Raw genomic sequence first — 18,354 nt, forward strand, 5'->3', positions numbered from 1 at the left:
CTATACATACATACATACATACATATAAAGTGAGTATGTGGTTGTTCCCCATCTAAGCTTGGATGGGAACCCTTCACACACAAAAATTTTAATAATATTTGTATTTTAAACAAATGTTAGGGCCCCCATGATATTCATGGATTAATAAAACAAATTGTGAAGGGTTCCCCATCTAAGCTTAGATGGGGGACAACCCCAAATTCACTTCCCCCATATATATATTGTTACTAACCCGGTCAACGATTGGGTATAGATCTAGTTATAGTTGCTTATGTGAAAAGGAAGAAGTGTATGAGTATTTATTTTAATTGAAAATATAAATGAATAGAGACTTAATACCCAAAATGGCGTACATGTAAAAAAATAATTACTAAAATGGTGCCCTCTTAAAAATATTTACAAAAATGGTGTTTTTATTAAAATTATTTATTAAAATGGTGTTTTTATAACTTTTATATCATTTTGCCTATAAACTAGATTGTATTTGTTTTATTTTTTTGATTAGATCACTAAAACTTAGAAGCTTGAAACCAAATTAACTATATCTATCTATGTAACATATTAAAATTTATATGCTAATATTTTAAATAAAATTAGAAAATTATAAACGATCTTAATAAAGTCGTATGAATATAAATTTACTTATGCCGTTAGTATTTGGGGTTTAAAACATTTATATAAATATAGTATTATTCTAAGCAGGGTATGGAAAATCAAAATGGAAGTATTGTTAAATTGTTTAGCTACAAAACATAACATTCAATATCTGTAGTATATTATAAAGTAAACAAGGTTTCACTTTCAACTTATAATTTCAACACAATGTACACATGATAATGCATGATGTACCATATATCAATGTCCTACAACTTTCGATATACTTTCGACGAACTTTTAAATCCGAGGGCGGAGACCGTAGGGCTAAGACATTTGCCTATCACACTCTATGACCTATCACCCCTACCATCTCGCCATCGTAACACACAGATACTTTCTCTCGTTGAAATTTAATTATAATAGTAGCCTTACAAATGAAATATTGTCATGTGATAAATTTGATCTCATTGCTTAATCACCCCCTAAACCGACTTCCAACGATATATAGAACCGTGACAACTTATAATCATTCTAGCATGCTTAGTCATAACAACTACGATTACTTCATAAGTTCATATATTAGAGCAAAAGTGAACAACTGAACATATAATTTTAGTTATATTTTAATTCATTATATTGTATCAATTTCATCTTCATAAAAATATTAATAAATAAACAAACTAGTTGAAGTTTGAGAAATCAAATGTAAAGTGTTAGGGGTGGTGGTTGTTATTATAACGAGAAAAGGAAAGCTAGGAAGTAATGAATGTAAGTCATTAAAGAAATAGTCGGGTGTACTTATGGACTTATGAGGTTTCAGATTATTTTTCATTTTTCATTCTTGTTCTAAAATATAATAAGTCAAAGTAATATTACCAAAGGGGTTAAATAAAAGTTTCAAACTTTTATTAAGTTTTAATGATCTTAGAGTTGACGAAATAAGTACAATTTAGTGTATACACAAATGATACAAAAGTATAAAACATCAATTTAGGAAATATTTTTTAAAAAAACATTATTTTAATAAATATTTTTAAAATACACCATTTTAATAATTATTTTTTTTCATTAACACCGTTTTGGGTATTAAGTCAATGAATAGAACAATCGAAATGTGGGATGAAAAACCTATGAAGGGGGCAATTGAACAAAGAGTAATGAGTAATTATATATTCTTTCAAATCCATCCCTAAAGATTCTTTTAATTACAAAATCAAAACATTTTTAAAAAATTAAAAGTTCATAAATAAGATGAGGGGGAAAAACAGTAGATTATCCATAAATTCAATAGATTTTAGAAAATTTCAAGCAAAAAACTACAAAAAAATCAATAATATATTCTTAAATTAATGGTTTGTAGATATATTTAGATGTACCTATGTTATTACTTCCGATCACAAAATAAAGATTTATTTATTTTTTTTTTGTTTCTTTCAAATACAATTTTACTTGATGTGTTTGAGTCTGCGTTTTAAATTTTGTATTTTAAAAACTGCGTTTTTAAAAAAAATGTTTTTATCACTTAATCGCTTTTTTAAAAATTGTGTCTCCCTTTAATTTAACGCAAGTAATCACTATTATAACCAAACACTTTAGACTATTGGTGTTATACAAATAGAATAATCAAATATCCAATACACAATTCCAAAGACCCTTTTTATACAAATAATATGTTACCCGTTGACTTTAATAAGTTTCCTTTTAATATTTAACAAAAATATATCAAACTACAAATGCTAAGGAATTAATGACTCAAGTTCTCTAAGATGTAATAATAATATACATAATGAAGAACAAGCATAATGTCTGCGCGTTGTGGCGAAATTTTATTTTAGGAGTGATAATTTGTCATAAGGGTAGATATGATAATTTAATGTTGTAGTGTGTGGAGGGACATTTTAAGAATCATAAATATGCTGAAAAGGGTTTTTTTAAGGAAAAAAAAAATACCCCATGCTTAATTTCTTACGAATACCATAAATAAAATCCAAAATGCTTTATAAGATAGTGAAGATAGTTTGTTTCAATTGATATTGAGTTATTTATAATCCCTTATAAAGATAACTAGGGTTAAGAGATTAAACATATTTTTTCTTCCCAAACAATTTTCACTTAAACATAAACTCTTATATATTCCCATTTCCCTCATTCTCTTTAATCATTACACTCTAATCGACTTTCTATCACCCTCCATTGCCGCCCGCCTTCTCCACCGCCTCCCTCGATCTCCACAACCGCCTCCTTTTTATACTGTCTTCATCTTCTAACCGTCGCAACGCACGGACGCCATGCTCGTAATAAAGTAATAACATAGAGACCTAAAATCAAAACCTGGGAATGAATCTTATCACTTTTAAATGTTTAACACATGAAAAACATTTTTTCTTTGAAATCACATTTATTTTTAATTTAACACATGGTCGAATCAAATTTTTAGGTCTATTTCTTGATACATATTTTAGACCTATTACTAATTTTCCATAAATTATTGTTTCTGAGCATCATCATCAACGAACCGCAAAAAAACGAAAAAACAAAATAATTTAAATAGAAAATATATATGATACTTTACACCAACGTTACAATCTATTAAATGAAATGTGGATTGTACCATCAAAAGTCAGTAGTTTTCTTGTAATCACAAGCCACGTTTGGTTTGTTATGATGTGATATTTTTACCTCGAACATTGTTTGGTTCGTTTAGATATGATGATGAAATTGATATGGTTTTTGTTTTCTTTTGATTATTTTTTCTTTTTTGTTTTCTACAGTAATATTTTTGTATATTTTAATTTTTGGGAGAAGAAATGATCTGACTATGGGACTTAATATTGTGATTGTTCGTTGTTTGGCCGTTTGAGACAACTACAATCTATCTATATGCATAATGGCCTAATGGGGTGCCCATTGCAATATTATGGAATGGGCGTGGTAATTAATCGTAGTTTATGGCTTGATGACTTAATGCTATATGGTGTCTCTCAATTGCGTTTAATTGTGAAAAATGTTTTTCACATTTTGTTTTTTTAACTTTTTGGAATATTAAAAGAATTTTTCATTTCTAGAAACAAATAAAAATTTTGAAAATTATAATATGATTGTGTGTTTTTTTTCATGTATTTTTTTCAACTAAATACCTTTTTGGTATTTTGAGGTAGATTTTCGTTAATGCATTCACCACCATGATTTTATATTTTTATGCTTTGGTTAGTTACGGGTAAAAGAGTATTTGCACGTGATGGAATGAAAGATTGAAACTGCCACGAGGTTGTCCTATCGATAATCATTTAGTATGTGATTCAATTTGGAACCATATACACAGTCACCATATATCTTATTCTGCCGTGAGTAGTGTTTAAATACATTCATTCAATTACGGTTTGCTTGTTAATTAAATATATGAGATATTTGTCAAAGAGAAATAAGAGATATGTTTGTATAATGATCGGGTAATATACATAAAATAACACCAAACTTTGTATAATAAATTCCAAATCGAAGGTTTCAAGTTTTTATTTACTAAACTAATTTTCCGTATTCTAAATTTTATTTTAATTTTTATGCAGAAAACCCTTCAAATACATCCATGACTATTAATCTGTTGTAGGTCTGAATAAGCCTGATTTATTTAGCTTATCATACTCTTAAAAGTAATTGTCCGCACACTTTGTTACTATCTCCCTGCAGTGGCGGCAGACGACCTCTCTATCTCGTCATCTCCCCTTATCTCCCTACACACTCTCTCTCTCCCCCTAAGGAGCAGTTACCATTTATTGTAACACGATATTTCTTATAATATTATCACAAAATTCTCAATTCTTTTTTTTTTCTCTTTATATTTATCTATCAATTTCCAACTTGACAAGCTAAGAAGCATTATCTCCGATGAATGACTCATAGAAAAATAGTGAGACATTCAGGTTTTACTCATGAGGTGAAAGCTATAACCTTAATTGAGACCTCTTGAAGTTTTTGAGATGGAGCTACATGATGGACTTAGGCTATCCAACATTGTTTGCTTTTGCGGTAACCACCTTTCTCCATTAGATTAACCGAAAATATAGTTGTTTAATTTATTGACCGTTAAAATAAAAACATTATTCTTAACATTGCCTCCAACAAACTGTTTGACAGAATTTGGATTGAAATGATTTATCTAATTTATATAAGACACACAATTGACAGATTTAACACCACCAAAACCAGGCCTCCATCAACTCGAATGCTTGGCGCATGGTATACGTCAATTTCCAAATATCAATCGGACATATATTTTCAATTATATATTCGTCCCATTTGTTTGATTGTTGAATCTCTTTAGCCATCTTCCAAGACTTTTTGGGTACCAATTTCAATGAGCGAATAAAACCACCTTAAATTAAACTCGATTCAAACATATTTCCAAATCATAAATAACAACTCTGTTTCTATTATAGTTTTTTAGTTTTTCTCCATAAAGCATGATTAATAAGATATACGAGTAGCACATTCATATGTAAACAAAATATTTACAAATGTATCTTGTATAAAGGAAATAGGCCCAGCACATCTTTAACAGTTTAACATAAATAGTTATTCATCTTCTCATCCATCTAATCTAATTAAATATTATAGCATAATGATTAAATTAATGGAAGAAATCAAACTAAACAATTTAAATAAAGTTTGGCTTGCTTAAATTAATGGAAAATGATATTATTACAAGGGGTTGACTATGTGAAATTTTACCCAAAACCTATTTATTTTATAATGACATTTAAAAATTTATTAAAAATATGTTAGTAAAAAATTAGCAAAGTACAAAACACGATCCAACAAACAAACGATGAAAAAGAACATACTAAGTTCTACCAATACAAGACAAACTTGCAATATACCGACGGCTTCTAAAATTATAAGGAAAATCCAAATACACAACGCAAAAAAAATGACCTGAAATCCTCCAATCTATTAATAACGCCATCTTAGCACAACTATAGATCTTGACAATTAATTTGAAGAATAAAAATTTATGTATAACCAAGCCCATCTTGTAAACTTTTAAGACCCAAACTTATAAACACCAAAATTTTCATTAATAATAGAAAAAACTGAAAGTATATATAAAAGTATTTTTTTTTTTTTACCTTGGGTCTTGGGATAAGTTTTGAAATAAATTTGAGCACAAACTACATTTTCATCTTTTATTTTTTTAATTTTTTTTTTTTGGGACGAAATGTGCCTCATATATGGTGTGTGTCCTATGCAGTGGGCTCCTTATACGAACCCATGACCGCCATGATGTAAACGAGTTTACAATAATAAACGTTCCACTCAACTAGGGGTGACACCAATGGTTAGAAGTATAGAATAAAAATAAATAATTAAAAAACTAGGAGTGACATCAATAGTTCTAAAATGTAGTATCATTCCTTGTAAACAATCGTTGATAATCCATGATTCCATTCACTTAAGTCCAGGAAATTATGCTTTGCTAATTTTAGTATTGTTTGCTCATTTTCACCACCATTAGTCACTAGAGGTGCTGTCATTAAGCCCACCATATGAGTCTAAACCTCCGACCTGACTCCATGTCATATGACAAGATGCTTTAATTACACTTTCTTATACATTGAAGTGATTGAACTTTGAATTATGCATGGCTCTTGGGTTTGTCACGGCGGATGATGAAACCGAGTGTTTTTATAAGCTTTTTAGTGCTTGGGTAACATCAATAGTTGTACAAAGGAAAGTGAATAATGAGTATTAGGTGATCATATAAGTTTTGAGCCCACCACAAGTAGATTGAAAAAATGGTATTAGGGCATACGGAGTGGACCGGCTGGCTGCGGCGGGTTGTCTTCATGCTGGTGGCTACACTGCTGCCCGTACCACCGCCCACTGGGCTTGTTTAACGGGTTGGTCGAAGGTGTGTGAAACTGGCTCCCATAAAATTAAAACCGTGGGGGAGCATGCCTTTTTGAACGTTGGGGTGGACCATATTTGACTAAAACTAGTTGTAAACTAAATAAAAAAACATTATTCCTTTTTTACCTTTATTTAAACAACTTTTCTTCTTTTTCAAATATCACAACAACATATTCAAAAAAAAAACACACACACACATTCACATACACTCTAAAAAAAAATTGTCTAATTCATCTTCTTCTGACGAAAGCATCCTCCCGCCTATGCTTCCCGACTTATCCACATGTAGTTCGTTTTTATTTTATCAAGACACTTTAGCGGCAGTGGAAGAGCTAGAAGACTCGGGTAGCTCTAGTGAGACTCGCGCTTACATTGAATGACACCGGGAAAAAGCCCACGAAAAACTAACGCATGATTACTTCATGGAACCGCCAAAGTTCGGCGAACGCTTCTTTCGTTATCGTTATCGCATGATCATAAAGGACGACGGGAGGGCAATATCACCGGTTCATATAATGGACCTACCGACACCGATAGTGTATGATCCTAGCATTTTACCGGAGTTACATGATAAAAACGTCCATCATCGTCTCAGGTATGATCTTACAGAGCATGTATCGGGTCTAGATATGTCATACCTCGATGAACAGACTTTTCAACCACCACCGATTGAAGATTTAATTTGATATGTTTTAGTATGTTGTGTGTTTTAGTTTAAAAAATAATGTTAGAAGTGTATTTTATTATCTTTTTGCTTTTAAATGTAGCATTGTGTTTTTATTTATAATATGTTACGTTTTAATAATAAAGTGTTATGTTTTTTATTTTTTAAATTTTTTTTTTTTGGAAAGGGTTGAGAATTTTATGGAATTGGGAGGGTTGAAAAGGTAAAGTGAGATGGATAAATATTATTGGTTAGATTGGGGAGGGTTGATAAAATGTTTGTTACCACTCCTAATGCCCTTGTTAGTTTTTCAAATACATCGACACTCGTCAGATATTATAGCAAGAACTCATTTACTCGATGGAATTAGCTATAACAAAACTTAACAACGTACCGTGATATAATAAAGATTATTGAGATCCTTCTATGTTGAGGTATCTAATTGGCTCACATAAAAAATAATAGCGACATATTCGTCAAACTCTATAATTCACATTATTATTATGAGTTATATATGTGAAAGAACATAAAAATGGTATATTGTTTTAAACATAAGAAACTTTAGTGGGAGAATAATTGGTGATTGACAGGGATAGACGTTACCTAAAAGTAATGTAGTGATTACCTAATGCATATATATTGTACTAATTATAATTTCTTCCACAATTAGCTCAACAATACCTAAAACACTACATTATTAACCAATATTCTGTTTTTAGCCCAAACACACTACTTTTTATACATATACATTTTCATCTTTCACGACTGCACGTCTATACACGTACGAGACTGGAATATGACTTTTTTACTCAATTGAGAAGGCCATAATATATAAACCTCGTGGAATAGTTGGCCGTACTATAAAAAATCTATTGGATTTCCCTTTTTTTTTTTCTCGGCCTCTGCATACATATATATAATGATATGTTTATACATTCAAATGTAAATATTAGACGTGTACTAAATACATAATGCATCATACAAAATTTGAACACATTACATCATTAATTTTAAATACATCTTCGATATAAACGTTAAGGGAAGTCCAAATGAAGGAAATATTTAATTGTATGAAATATTGCTACAGTGAATATGTAAGTTAAAACAGAAGTAATGTGAAATGTCCTTGAATAGAGTGGCAAATAATAATGGTGGAAAGAGGCCATTTCAAAGGTGTTGGTTGATTAGTGATGTTGTGGACTTGTGGTGGCTCCTTTTGCCATTCTCGACTACTCCAAATCTTTTCTATTCAATGTACTCACATGTCTTGTGCACTTTCTATTTCTATTCAATTTATGTGGTCCTATATAAAAAGGACCTTTGTTGATGTATTATTACTGAGTCACTTGTAACAAATTGTATTATGATATCTAGACAAAGTTTGTCAGTATAATTTGGTATAACCCTATTTTGACACTCGAGTACATGGATAATAATATATTCTATGGGAAAGGGTAATTGAATAAATTCCTTTCATTCAATAAAACTTTAAGTGTCTCATACTCTCATCCAATTGAAATTTTTGGGAAGTCAAATCCTATATAGTTTGGCTATACTTAAACATACCAACCACTAAGTGTATACTTATTGATTAACCATTGATAGTGCATAATCAATAGCAGTCACTAGAGTATTACAGACTCGCTGTAGGTATTGGTATTGGTATTGTTAGCTAAAGATTTCTTTTGAAGAGTTAACTCTTCTTCCTTGCAACTTTTAAGTTCACAATTTTAGTTTAAAACTCAATAATCAAAGCTTTAAATAAGTTAATAACGATACAATCGTACTATGTGATTCAGTGATTACTCAACCTATATCAGTTTTTCGTACAGCACCCCACAACATCACCGATTAATTAAGAAAATATCACAACATCCACCACCTCTGGAAAAAATTGAAATATAAACTATATTTTTATGTTCACATTACTAAAGCTTTATACAAAAGTATATAAAGTTTATAGGACAGAATATGTAGTATCCTCACCTTGTTTGACTAGATTTGTTGCCTTGGATAACGAAAGTTGTAACATACTATCCTGGACTAGGCAACTCCCATTTCTGCCTAGTTGGTGCGGTCTAGCAATGATGGATAAATCAAATAATGGATCTCTCACCTCCATTTTGTTCAAAGTAATTTATAAACTTTATTATGTTGTAATAAGTCAAAATTGTGTTCTTCGATCTTGGCATAGTAAATACACATGAGAAGAGAATTGTACTTGTTAAGTTTACGTCAAATAGAAACCTTAATAAAAGTTAATTGGAAACTTGAAAGTTGAAAGTCACGAGCAATGATCCTAGCCATGTTATACCTTCAATAGTTTAGGTAGCAGAAACTTAGTCAAACTAAATTAATTTTATTTATTACATCTATAAATCAAATCTTTCCCGCATCTCATCTATTTTAAGCGTGTACCAACAATCTGTGAAAGTTAGCCACCTTCCATCGAACAGATCAAAAGTTCTTTTGCTAATGACATTTCACTATGGTCACATTATCCTCCTCACGAAAACATTAAGAATCATAATTTAAAGTGAGTGAATGACATACAAAAGGATAGCTATTTTTTTTCATACAAACTACAACTATCCTGTCAGCTAAACAAGTACATCAAGGCTACTAACAGATAAAAAACTAAATATAATTACTCAATACAATACAGCGTAATCCAAGTATCTACTCCAAACACTTCAATAGTAAACTCGAGTATGGAAGCGTTAGAAGATTTAGCTAAAACTAGAGCTGATAGATCTCTTGAATAGAAGAAAACTGTGTATCAATATGACTAAGAGCTTCTTCATCAACTGTACAGGTACTAAACCAATTCAAAGTCGAACATCCAGATTTTCGTTTGAGCTGGCCATCCAATAAGTCTTCAGCTTGTTCACCAGATGTTGGTTCGTGTCTATTGAAAATCTGAGTTTTCAGTAGGTGGCAAGATTTCAGATCTTCATCTGTTCGAGCATTACTTAGTTTCTTGTTGAGTTCAACTACACTTGAATACCTTGCTTTCTTAGATTTACTACCGGGTATAGGTTCTTCATTGCCAGTTGATGTCTCACTTTTAAGCTTTCTCAGGCCGTTGTGAACTATGAACCTCATTCTATCTCTGAAGTCTTCAATTCTAATTGGGTCTGCAGCAAACTTCAATTTCAAATTTGATACTATCGTTTCAGTGTTTCGTTCAATCACGTCTACGGTTGACACGGGTTCTCCCAACTTTGAACTTACAGCAAAAACTTCCTCCAATAGACTGATATTCTGCAAATATCTATCGAAAGCCTCATTTTCTATTTCTATGTTCCTGTCCTTGTATTCCTTTAACTTTAAAAACCTCCATTCATTTAACTGATAGGCCTCCTGTATATTTCAGTTTTATAATGATGAGAGCTTTATAAAACATAATGAAAACAATTGAAATGTACAAAAATGAAAAAATCAATTAGATCTCACCTTTGTAGTCAATGGCTTTTTTATACGAGATCCCAAATTGTTAAACTGGGCAAAAGGGTTGGATAGCTGCCGGACCGAGGTGACTCTATGCACATTCCTGCAAAAAAACTCCAATAAAGTTAGAGTCTGAAGTAGATGTAAACACTTAACCCATTCAACTTATGCATGGGTTTTAATATGCTTAAGCATAACACTTTTTACGCATAAGACCACCTACATTATTTTGTTCAAAAATTAGATTATTGTTGAAAGTATTCGAAAAAATATAACTTTTGTAGTCACATTGTACACTCAACATTAATTGAAAATCAAAATTCTTATTTAATAAAGGTCAAGACAAACCAGCCCTTTTGATCATTTACCGAGCCCCTCCTCTAGCCCATTTACCCACCTCTATTATAAAGAATTTAGTAGCACAATGGTAAGAGATTCAGAAGCATAGAAGTGAAGAAGCATAATTCTACATAGGCAGCCAGTCATTAATGACCGTAAAAGGATAATGCAATATATGTTGATATTCTTAAAGAATAACCTGTATCTCTACAATACTATAACCAAACAAATTTAGTTTATTACTATTAAGTTTTACTGTTTTAGAAACAAATACCAGTTTACACATAAGAAACAAACAGCAGAAGAAAAAAGATAATGAGAGTGCTAGATAAATGGATGCAAACAACTTACCCAGACAACGGTGTCTCACTCGCGCGCTGTTCAGTCACAGATGAGCCTGCGGATGGTAACTTCTCTGTTACTGGTGTGCTGTTCTTCAGCACTGCAAGAAAACTCAGATTAAATTGCAAGTTCTATGTGTATCCAGTTTATGACTGAAACAGAAAATTGGAATTTGGCACTTATGATCCACATGAAAATCATAATCCTATTCATTGTCATACCATGTATAAAACATGGATTTTGAGCTTTCGCACAGCAGTTTTTGCATGAAGTGTACGGACACCTGCAAAAGTTGTTTCAGAATTACTATCAGAATACCATTTGAAGAATAAATACAGAGCCCCATATCTATAAATGCAGCCGGAAATAGATCGCAGTTGTGTTAAACGGCCTGCTGAAATACATATTTAAGCATTCTCGGGAATCACTTCATATCTAACATAGCTGAGAATAAGTAACGAAATCTCAAAATGTCTTAGTAACCGTATCGTTTCATTCAAATCAACTTATTACATAGCAAAATCTTGAAAGTAAATAAAACTGATACACATTTCTAATGCGTTCACACCGTATAATTTACACCATATAAAGCCTATATAACACAACAACAGCATATAGCATTCACCAAAGTTATAGTAACGTGCGTCATCTACCTTATTTTCTTATATTAGTACTTTAAAACGGAAAGATATCTTTATGCTTGAAGCCGACCGTCATATATAATAAAACATAGAGCCATAGAGGTCTTAACCTAATAACTGTCTCCAAAATCCAATTTATCGACTTATCGTTATTTCCGGACACGAAGGAAGGCAAGTATCTCGCGTTAAATTCCGGGAAAATAACTTCTCATCAGAAAAATTATGTTTCAATAGTGCATCTACCTAATTCCTAATAGATAAATTCATTCAAATTTAAATCATATATACATACTATACTTAAAATTGGATATAAATTCAATATATATATATATATATATAATGAAATTCTAATTAACACATAGAAATTGAATATAAAATCAAAAAGTAAAGGAACCTGGAACGAGCAACATTGCCACACTTGATGCATTTAGGTTTATTTTGCCCTCGGAGAGTTTTAAAATTACTGTTATTATTATTATTGTTAATTGACATCGGACTCATTAAAGCGGTGATCGATCTTCCACCGGGGGAGGAGGTGGTGGCGCCGCCGGTGATTGAGTTTGTGTTATCGGCGCTGTTATTGCTTATCGCAGGTGAAGCCGTCGCCATCACGTAACCCTAGATTTTTTACAAAAATAAAAAATCTTTAAGTTTATAAAACACTCGACTTGCAAATGAAAAAAATAAGAATTGTGAAATATGATTTGTTGTTCTCTTTTTGTTGCTGAGGGGAGTGACGGAGATGGAGAAAGATCGGATGATAGCAGTGACCAGAAAAGTATGGAATTTTAGTTTTTAAGTTTCGATGGAACTTTGTTTGTTAAATTGGGACGTTATATACTCATATGATGTTATTATATTGGGCCCAGTTTGTTCATTTTGGATTTGGGCCAAGGTTAAATTAGAACAACGGGTTGAATGTTAATTGTGATGTGATGTGGATTTATATTGGGCCAAGTTTGACACTTTCTATAGCAACAAGGTTTGTCATTCGGACGTTGCCCTGAGAGAGGTTACATGTAAAATTTATAATTTGTTCCCAAAATAACCTAAAATAACCTATGTTCACTTGTCCACCTTTAACATATAATGTCATTGTTCATAAACGGCATATACCTTTGAGGTTGGTCGAACCTCCGAGCCAAATATAACTCTTAAACAATTAAATTCGACGGCTGATAGACATTATTAAGTTAAAACAAATGCTATATATTTCTACATCCATTAGATAAATGGACCTGATTTGGCGAACATTTTGTTAATCCCGTTAGACAATCAAATAACATTTAACGATTGTCAATAACCGTTGGACAAAAGGACGTAACTCTTTGTTAGGAAAAAGGACTTGATGCACATCAGTTTTTTCAACTCCTGTCAAACACCAAAAAAAAAAACTAATGGCCGTTAATGATTGTTAGAGCTTTTGTAATATTTTTGAACGACATGGACCATTATTGCAAGAGTTTTAATGTAAGGGATTAATGTTGCGAAAAACATCAAAGAATTTGTGGCAAGTATTTTTGTACGTTTAGTTTTAGTGTATATAATAATGATACTTTTCAAAAAAAATATAATAATGATAATTTTATTTAACCTAATAATTTTTTATCCATTCAATACAACTGTATAATGTATGTATTTTTATCAATTCAATAATGATAATTTTATTTAACCTAATAATTTATAATGTATTATAAATTTATCATTTCACAATTTACTTTATGTTTTTATCGCACTTTGTTTATTTGGGGTGGCATGTGGGCCTAGTGGAGTAGTGCCTATGTTTCTTTGAATTTTCTACATATATCGAAACGTTTCTTTGAAGTTCCCATACGGTTTCTAATTAATATCAAGGTTTTAATGGACTTTTTCTATTCCCCAAACCCAGACAAGTTATATTATATACAATTTGATCAACATTAAATTTTTTCTATTCCAAAACCAATTATTAAACACTAAACATTCAATGAATGATCACTGATCAAGCATGTATTATACAATTATACATAATCGTTCAAGTCTCAAGTATTTATCTATAAAAAATTAATATAATTTATATTTGTATATATTTTTAAAACCGTACCCGTATCATTAATTTTTCAGTTTTGTCGTTCCCCGTTCCCGTATCGTTCCCGTACCCATTTGTTGTACCCGTTTTGGTGCTACATAGAGTAGTGCAATAGCGGTATACTCCTCAATGAAAAATACACATTTTTTAGCGGCCTAAATTTACCCATAGGTACATAAGAAAATTTTAAACTTTGACGACCATATATAAACATATCTTGAGAGTTCACGTTCATTTTGAAGCAAAATTTTAAATTTTGATGGTAATAATAAATTACGATGTACATATGTGAACAATTTTTGAATTTTTTTTAAAATTTAATTAGCCATCTTAAAATCTTTACCAAATAGAGTTCAAACTGGGGTGTTTTTAAAACTTTTAGGACTTCTTTCATTAGACCCTTTAAGATGGTTCGAGTACTTACCATAAGACATAATTGTATTATGATATTGTGCTAGACTTAACTGGAGCTAGTGTTGTTTAGACTGGAAAGCGTTCATGCATTCATATCATGTGTATGACTGTATGGCCGTCGTATCTCATCAATTCGCACATTTGTGTTCCTTAATTAGTCACATACAAAATAAGAGGCACGGATAAATAATGGTACCAGTCATAATAAGACAGATGAATGAAGTTAAAGTTATGTACGTTCATTTTAATTTTGGTCATCTCACATAATTAATTCTATTGTAATTAAAAACCTACTTAGTTATTACTATTTGCCATTGGGGTGTAGCCCAATCGGTAGGGAGTTTTCCATTTTTGTATTTTTGTTTTTTTTTTTCTTACAGGGTTAAGGGTTCACAACTGTTTGGCATGCTTTTTAGATTTCAGAAGCATTTATATTTGAGATCGAGGAAACCCCCAAAATGCTAATGTACATATATCGTAAATTAAGTTGAGAAACTTGATTTTCCTTTTTCATCTTCTTTCCACCTTTATGAACTAGCTAGTTCTAGAAGATCAACAATATTATCGGTTCAAAAATCATCACCCAATTAAAGTTGCGACATTAACAAAACCAACGACTTTGTTACACTTACGTGTTAGAATGGAAAGGATTGCGGGATCAGCTATTTACATCATTTCCCCATTTACAAGAATAATCACCATCAATTACACAACAAAGATCAAGGAAAGCCAGCCAATTGTCCATTATTGTTTCTATATTTAAACTTGTATTTGATAGTATAAATAGGGGCTCTTCGTGTGAATGTAACATACAAGAAAGACAATTCACAATATATTCATACAAACAATCTTGTTCTCTGTATTATCATTGACAATATGGTATCAGAGCATCGTTCGATCTCATCATATACCCATTAAAATCCCACCTTACCGGTTACAGAATCAACAGCCACCATGTCCGAAGACGGCGGCTCTGGTTCTGGAGCTTCTGGGGCCGAACTTGCCATTCAATTGGCTAATCTGTTAAAAACAAACATCACCCAACAACAATCACAAACACCAAAACTGTCAGATAATCTGCAGATTAACCTCAAACTTAACAACCATAACTATCCCTTATGGACTCGTATGATGCGAGTCGCAATAGGCGGTAAGTCAAAAACTTTGCTATCTCATTTATCAAAAGAACCACCAGAATCCACAAATGAAGCATACGAAACATGGGAACAGGAAGATCTAATCGTGTTCTCGTGGTTGATTCAAAACATAGAACCGGTGATTGCCGGTAATCTGACAGAATATCCCACAGCTAAATCTTTATGGGATGCTTTGACAACCACTTACAGTAGCGGGAAAGACAAGCTGCAGATTTTTAATCTACATGTTAAGGCAAATGAATTAAAACAAAGTGAAAAAACTCTCGAAGAGTTCTGGATAGCCCTACAAGGTGTATGGGGTGAAATCGATAGAATCGATCCGAATCCCATGACATGCGCCGAAGATATAAAAACGTATTCAAGGGTCCGATCTGAACAAAAGCTGTTCCAATTTCTCCATGGATTAGATCGAAAATTCGATCCGATTAAAAGAGAAATCCTCCGTCTCGACACCCTGCCATCGGCAGAAACTGCCTACGCCACTGTTCGTAAGGAAGCTGCTCATCAAAGCATTTTAGGAACGAGTTACACCGAAAACCAGGGCATCGCAACCGGACTCGTTGCCGATCAGACAGAGGGCATCCGATTAGCCACAAAGAGCTATCGCCGGAATGAAGGGAAGAAGCCATTTGTTAAAGAAGATAAATCACATCTTAAATGTGAAGAATGCAAGATGACCGGCCACACAAAGCAAGGATGTTTCCAACTCATCGGTTACCCGGAGTGGTGGACCGACGGCCACAAAAAGAGTTCGAAAAACCCTAAATCAGAAAAGGGCTCGAAAAAGGACTTCCCTACCGCCCAAGCCAGCACCAGCAACAAAGATGAGGCCGAAAAAGGGTTCGGGGGAGTGGCGGTGCTAGCGGCGGCCGGAAAGTGTGAAGAAGATGAGGGGTTCTCGGTGGCAGGTAACACAGAGAGAGAAAGTGAGAATCTTTCTCACAAATCTCATCTGTGTCTTTCTCTGTCTAATCTATTTCCATATATAAATATAGATAATGTTGATAAAGGTAAAAGAAATAGATTAAAAGTCCCAACACCCTGTTGTAAATCTGGGCCGAATGGAATGGGCTTGATGGCCCAGAACCGAAATCCCAATAATAATATGGCCCAACATCCTTTTAAAAGACCAAATGACCGCTGGATATTCGATTGTGGGGCAACGGACACCATGACTTACGAAATTTCTGACTTTATCAACTCATCTATACCCAAGAAATCTCACATCGAAGCTGCAAATGGTGGAAAATGAATGTGGAGAATGGAGGAACAATCAAAATTAATCCGGATATTAAACTTCGTAATTGCTTATATGTTCCATCTTTGTCACACAAGCTGTTGTCTATCAGTCATGTGACGAAAGAACTAAATTGCTCGGTTCTCATGCATCCTTCCTTTTGTCTCTTACAGGATATCCGGACGGGACGGATCATTGGGCGTGGCACTGAGAAAGATGGTTTATATTATGTTGATGAGGTGACTCAAAGCGGTACTGTGATGTTAGCTCATGGAACGAAAGAAAGAGAAGCTTGGCTTTGGCATAGGAGGTTGGGACACCCATCTGCTGGTTATTTACATACTTTATTTCCTGAACTATTTTCTTTGAATAAGTCTATTTCTTGTGAGACTTGTATTTTAGCCAAAAGCCACAGACAGTCCTTCAAACCTAATAACACTCGTGTTGACACACCTTTTTCATTAATTCATTCTGATGTTTGGGGTCCTGCTCCGGTTATTGGTGGACAACATTTCCGTTTTTATGTAATTTTTGTTGATGATTGTACAAGGATGATGTGGATTTATTTTTTGAAAAATAAGAATGAGGTTTTTGATAAGTTCACTTTATTCTATACAATGGTTCAAACTCAATTTAAAAAACCTATTCAGATTCTCCGGTCAGACAATGGTGGAGAATATGTGAACTCACAAATGAAATCTTTCTTTCAATCAAAGGGGATTATTCATCAAACCACCTGTCCACATACCCCTGAACAAAACGGAGTCGCGGAAAGGAAAAACCGCATTCTTCTAGAAATGACTAGGGCACTCATAATTGAATCAAATGTTCCAAAAATGTTTTGGCCAGAAGCCCTATCTACTTCTACCTACCTTCTAAATCGTCTCCCGACCAAGATTCTCAACCTAAAAACTCCTCTTAAAACTCTTGAAGAATTCACTGAAATTCCACCAACTCTCACTTTGAAACCTAAAGTCTTTGGATGTACTGCCTTTGTTCACATACCTAAGACATACCGGGATAAGCTTGATCCATGTGCGGAGAAATGCGTATTTGTGGGATACGGGGTCAACAAAAAGGGTTACAGGTGTTATAATCCACAGACACGTCGTATGTTCACCACAATGAACTGCGACTTTCTTGAAACGAAATACTTTTACTCTACCCAAAGCAGTGGTCAGGGGGAGGAATCATGTGACTCACTGAATTGGTTGACGTGTGGAGGAGACTGTCAGGTTCACAGTACTGCATCACCAAGCTCCAGTGCCACCCAAGATATATTCCCCGATCCGGTATCCGAGGTAAGTAATTCTCAACCTATCAATTCTCCAGATAATGACTTTCTTGACAATGTGGAACCAGAACAAGAAGAGTCTCAAGAAGAAGTGGAACCCCAAGAGGAATCTCAAGAAGAACCTGTAGAGGAAGTCAACAAATACACTCTTCCACCAAGAGTAAACAGAGGAGTCCCAGCAAAGAGATACTCCCCAGAAAGATTCTCCAGAGGTTCTAAATATCCGATGGCTAACGTAGCAAAT

The 18,354-nt window shown here is 33.0% G+C and overlaps 2 protein-coding genes across 2 annotated transcripts; one reads left to right on the forward strand and one right to left on the reverse strand.

Annotated features, from left to right (window-relative positions):
• Window positions 1–9,695: 9,695 nt before the first annotated feature.
• On the reverse strand, window positions 9,696–12,745 carry LOC122581007. The gene is made up of 5 exons (XM_043753152.1): window positions 12,335–12,745; window positions 11,521–11,582; window positions 11,309–11,399; window positions 10,625–10,721; window positions 9,696–10,531 (listed from the first exon to the last, which is right to left on the reverse strand). The coding sequence occupies exons 1-5, from the start codon at window positions 12,547–12,549 to the stop codon at window positions 9,908–9,910; spliced, it is 1,089 nt and encodes a 362-aa protein (XP_043609087.1). The 5' UTR covers window positions 12,550–12,745; the 3' UTR covers window positions 9,696–9,907.
• Window positions 12,746–15,376: 2,631 nt separating this feature from the next.
• LOC122593586 lies at window positions 15,377–16,831 on the forward strand. Its single transcript, XM_043766019.1, has one exon. It carries the CDS (start codon window positions 15,377–15,379, stop codon window positions 16,829–16,831), a length of 1,455 nt encoding a protein of 484 aa, XP_043621954.1.
• The last annotated feature ends 1,523 nt before the right edge of the window (window positions 16,832–18,354 follow it).

This window comes from Erigeron canadensis, chromosome 1 (assembly GCF_010389155.1).
Source record: "Erigeron canadensis isolate Cc75 chromosome 1, C_canadensis_v1, whole genome shotgun sequence".
Taxonomy (NCBI): Eukaryota; Viridiplantae; Streptophyta; class Magnoliopsida; order Asterales; family Asteraceae; genus Erigeron; species Erigeron canadensis.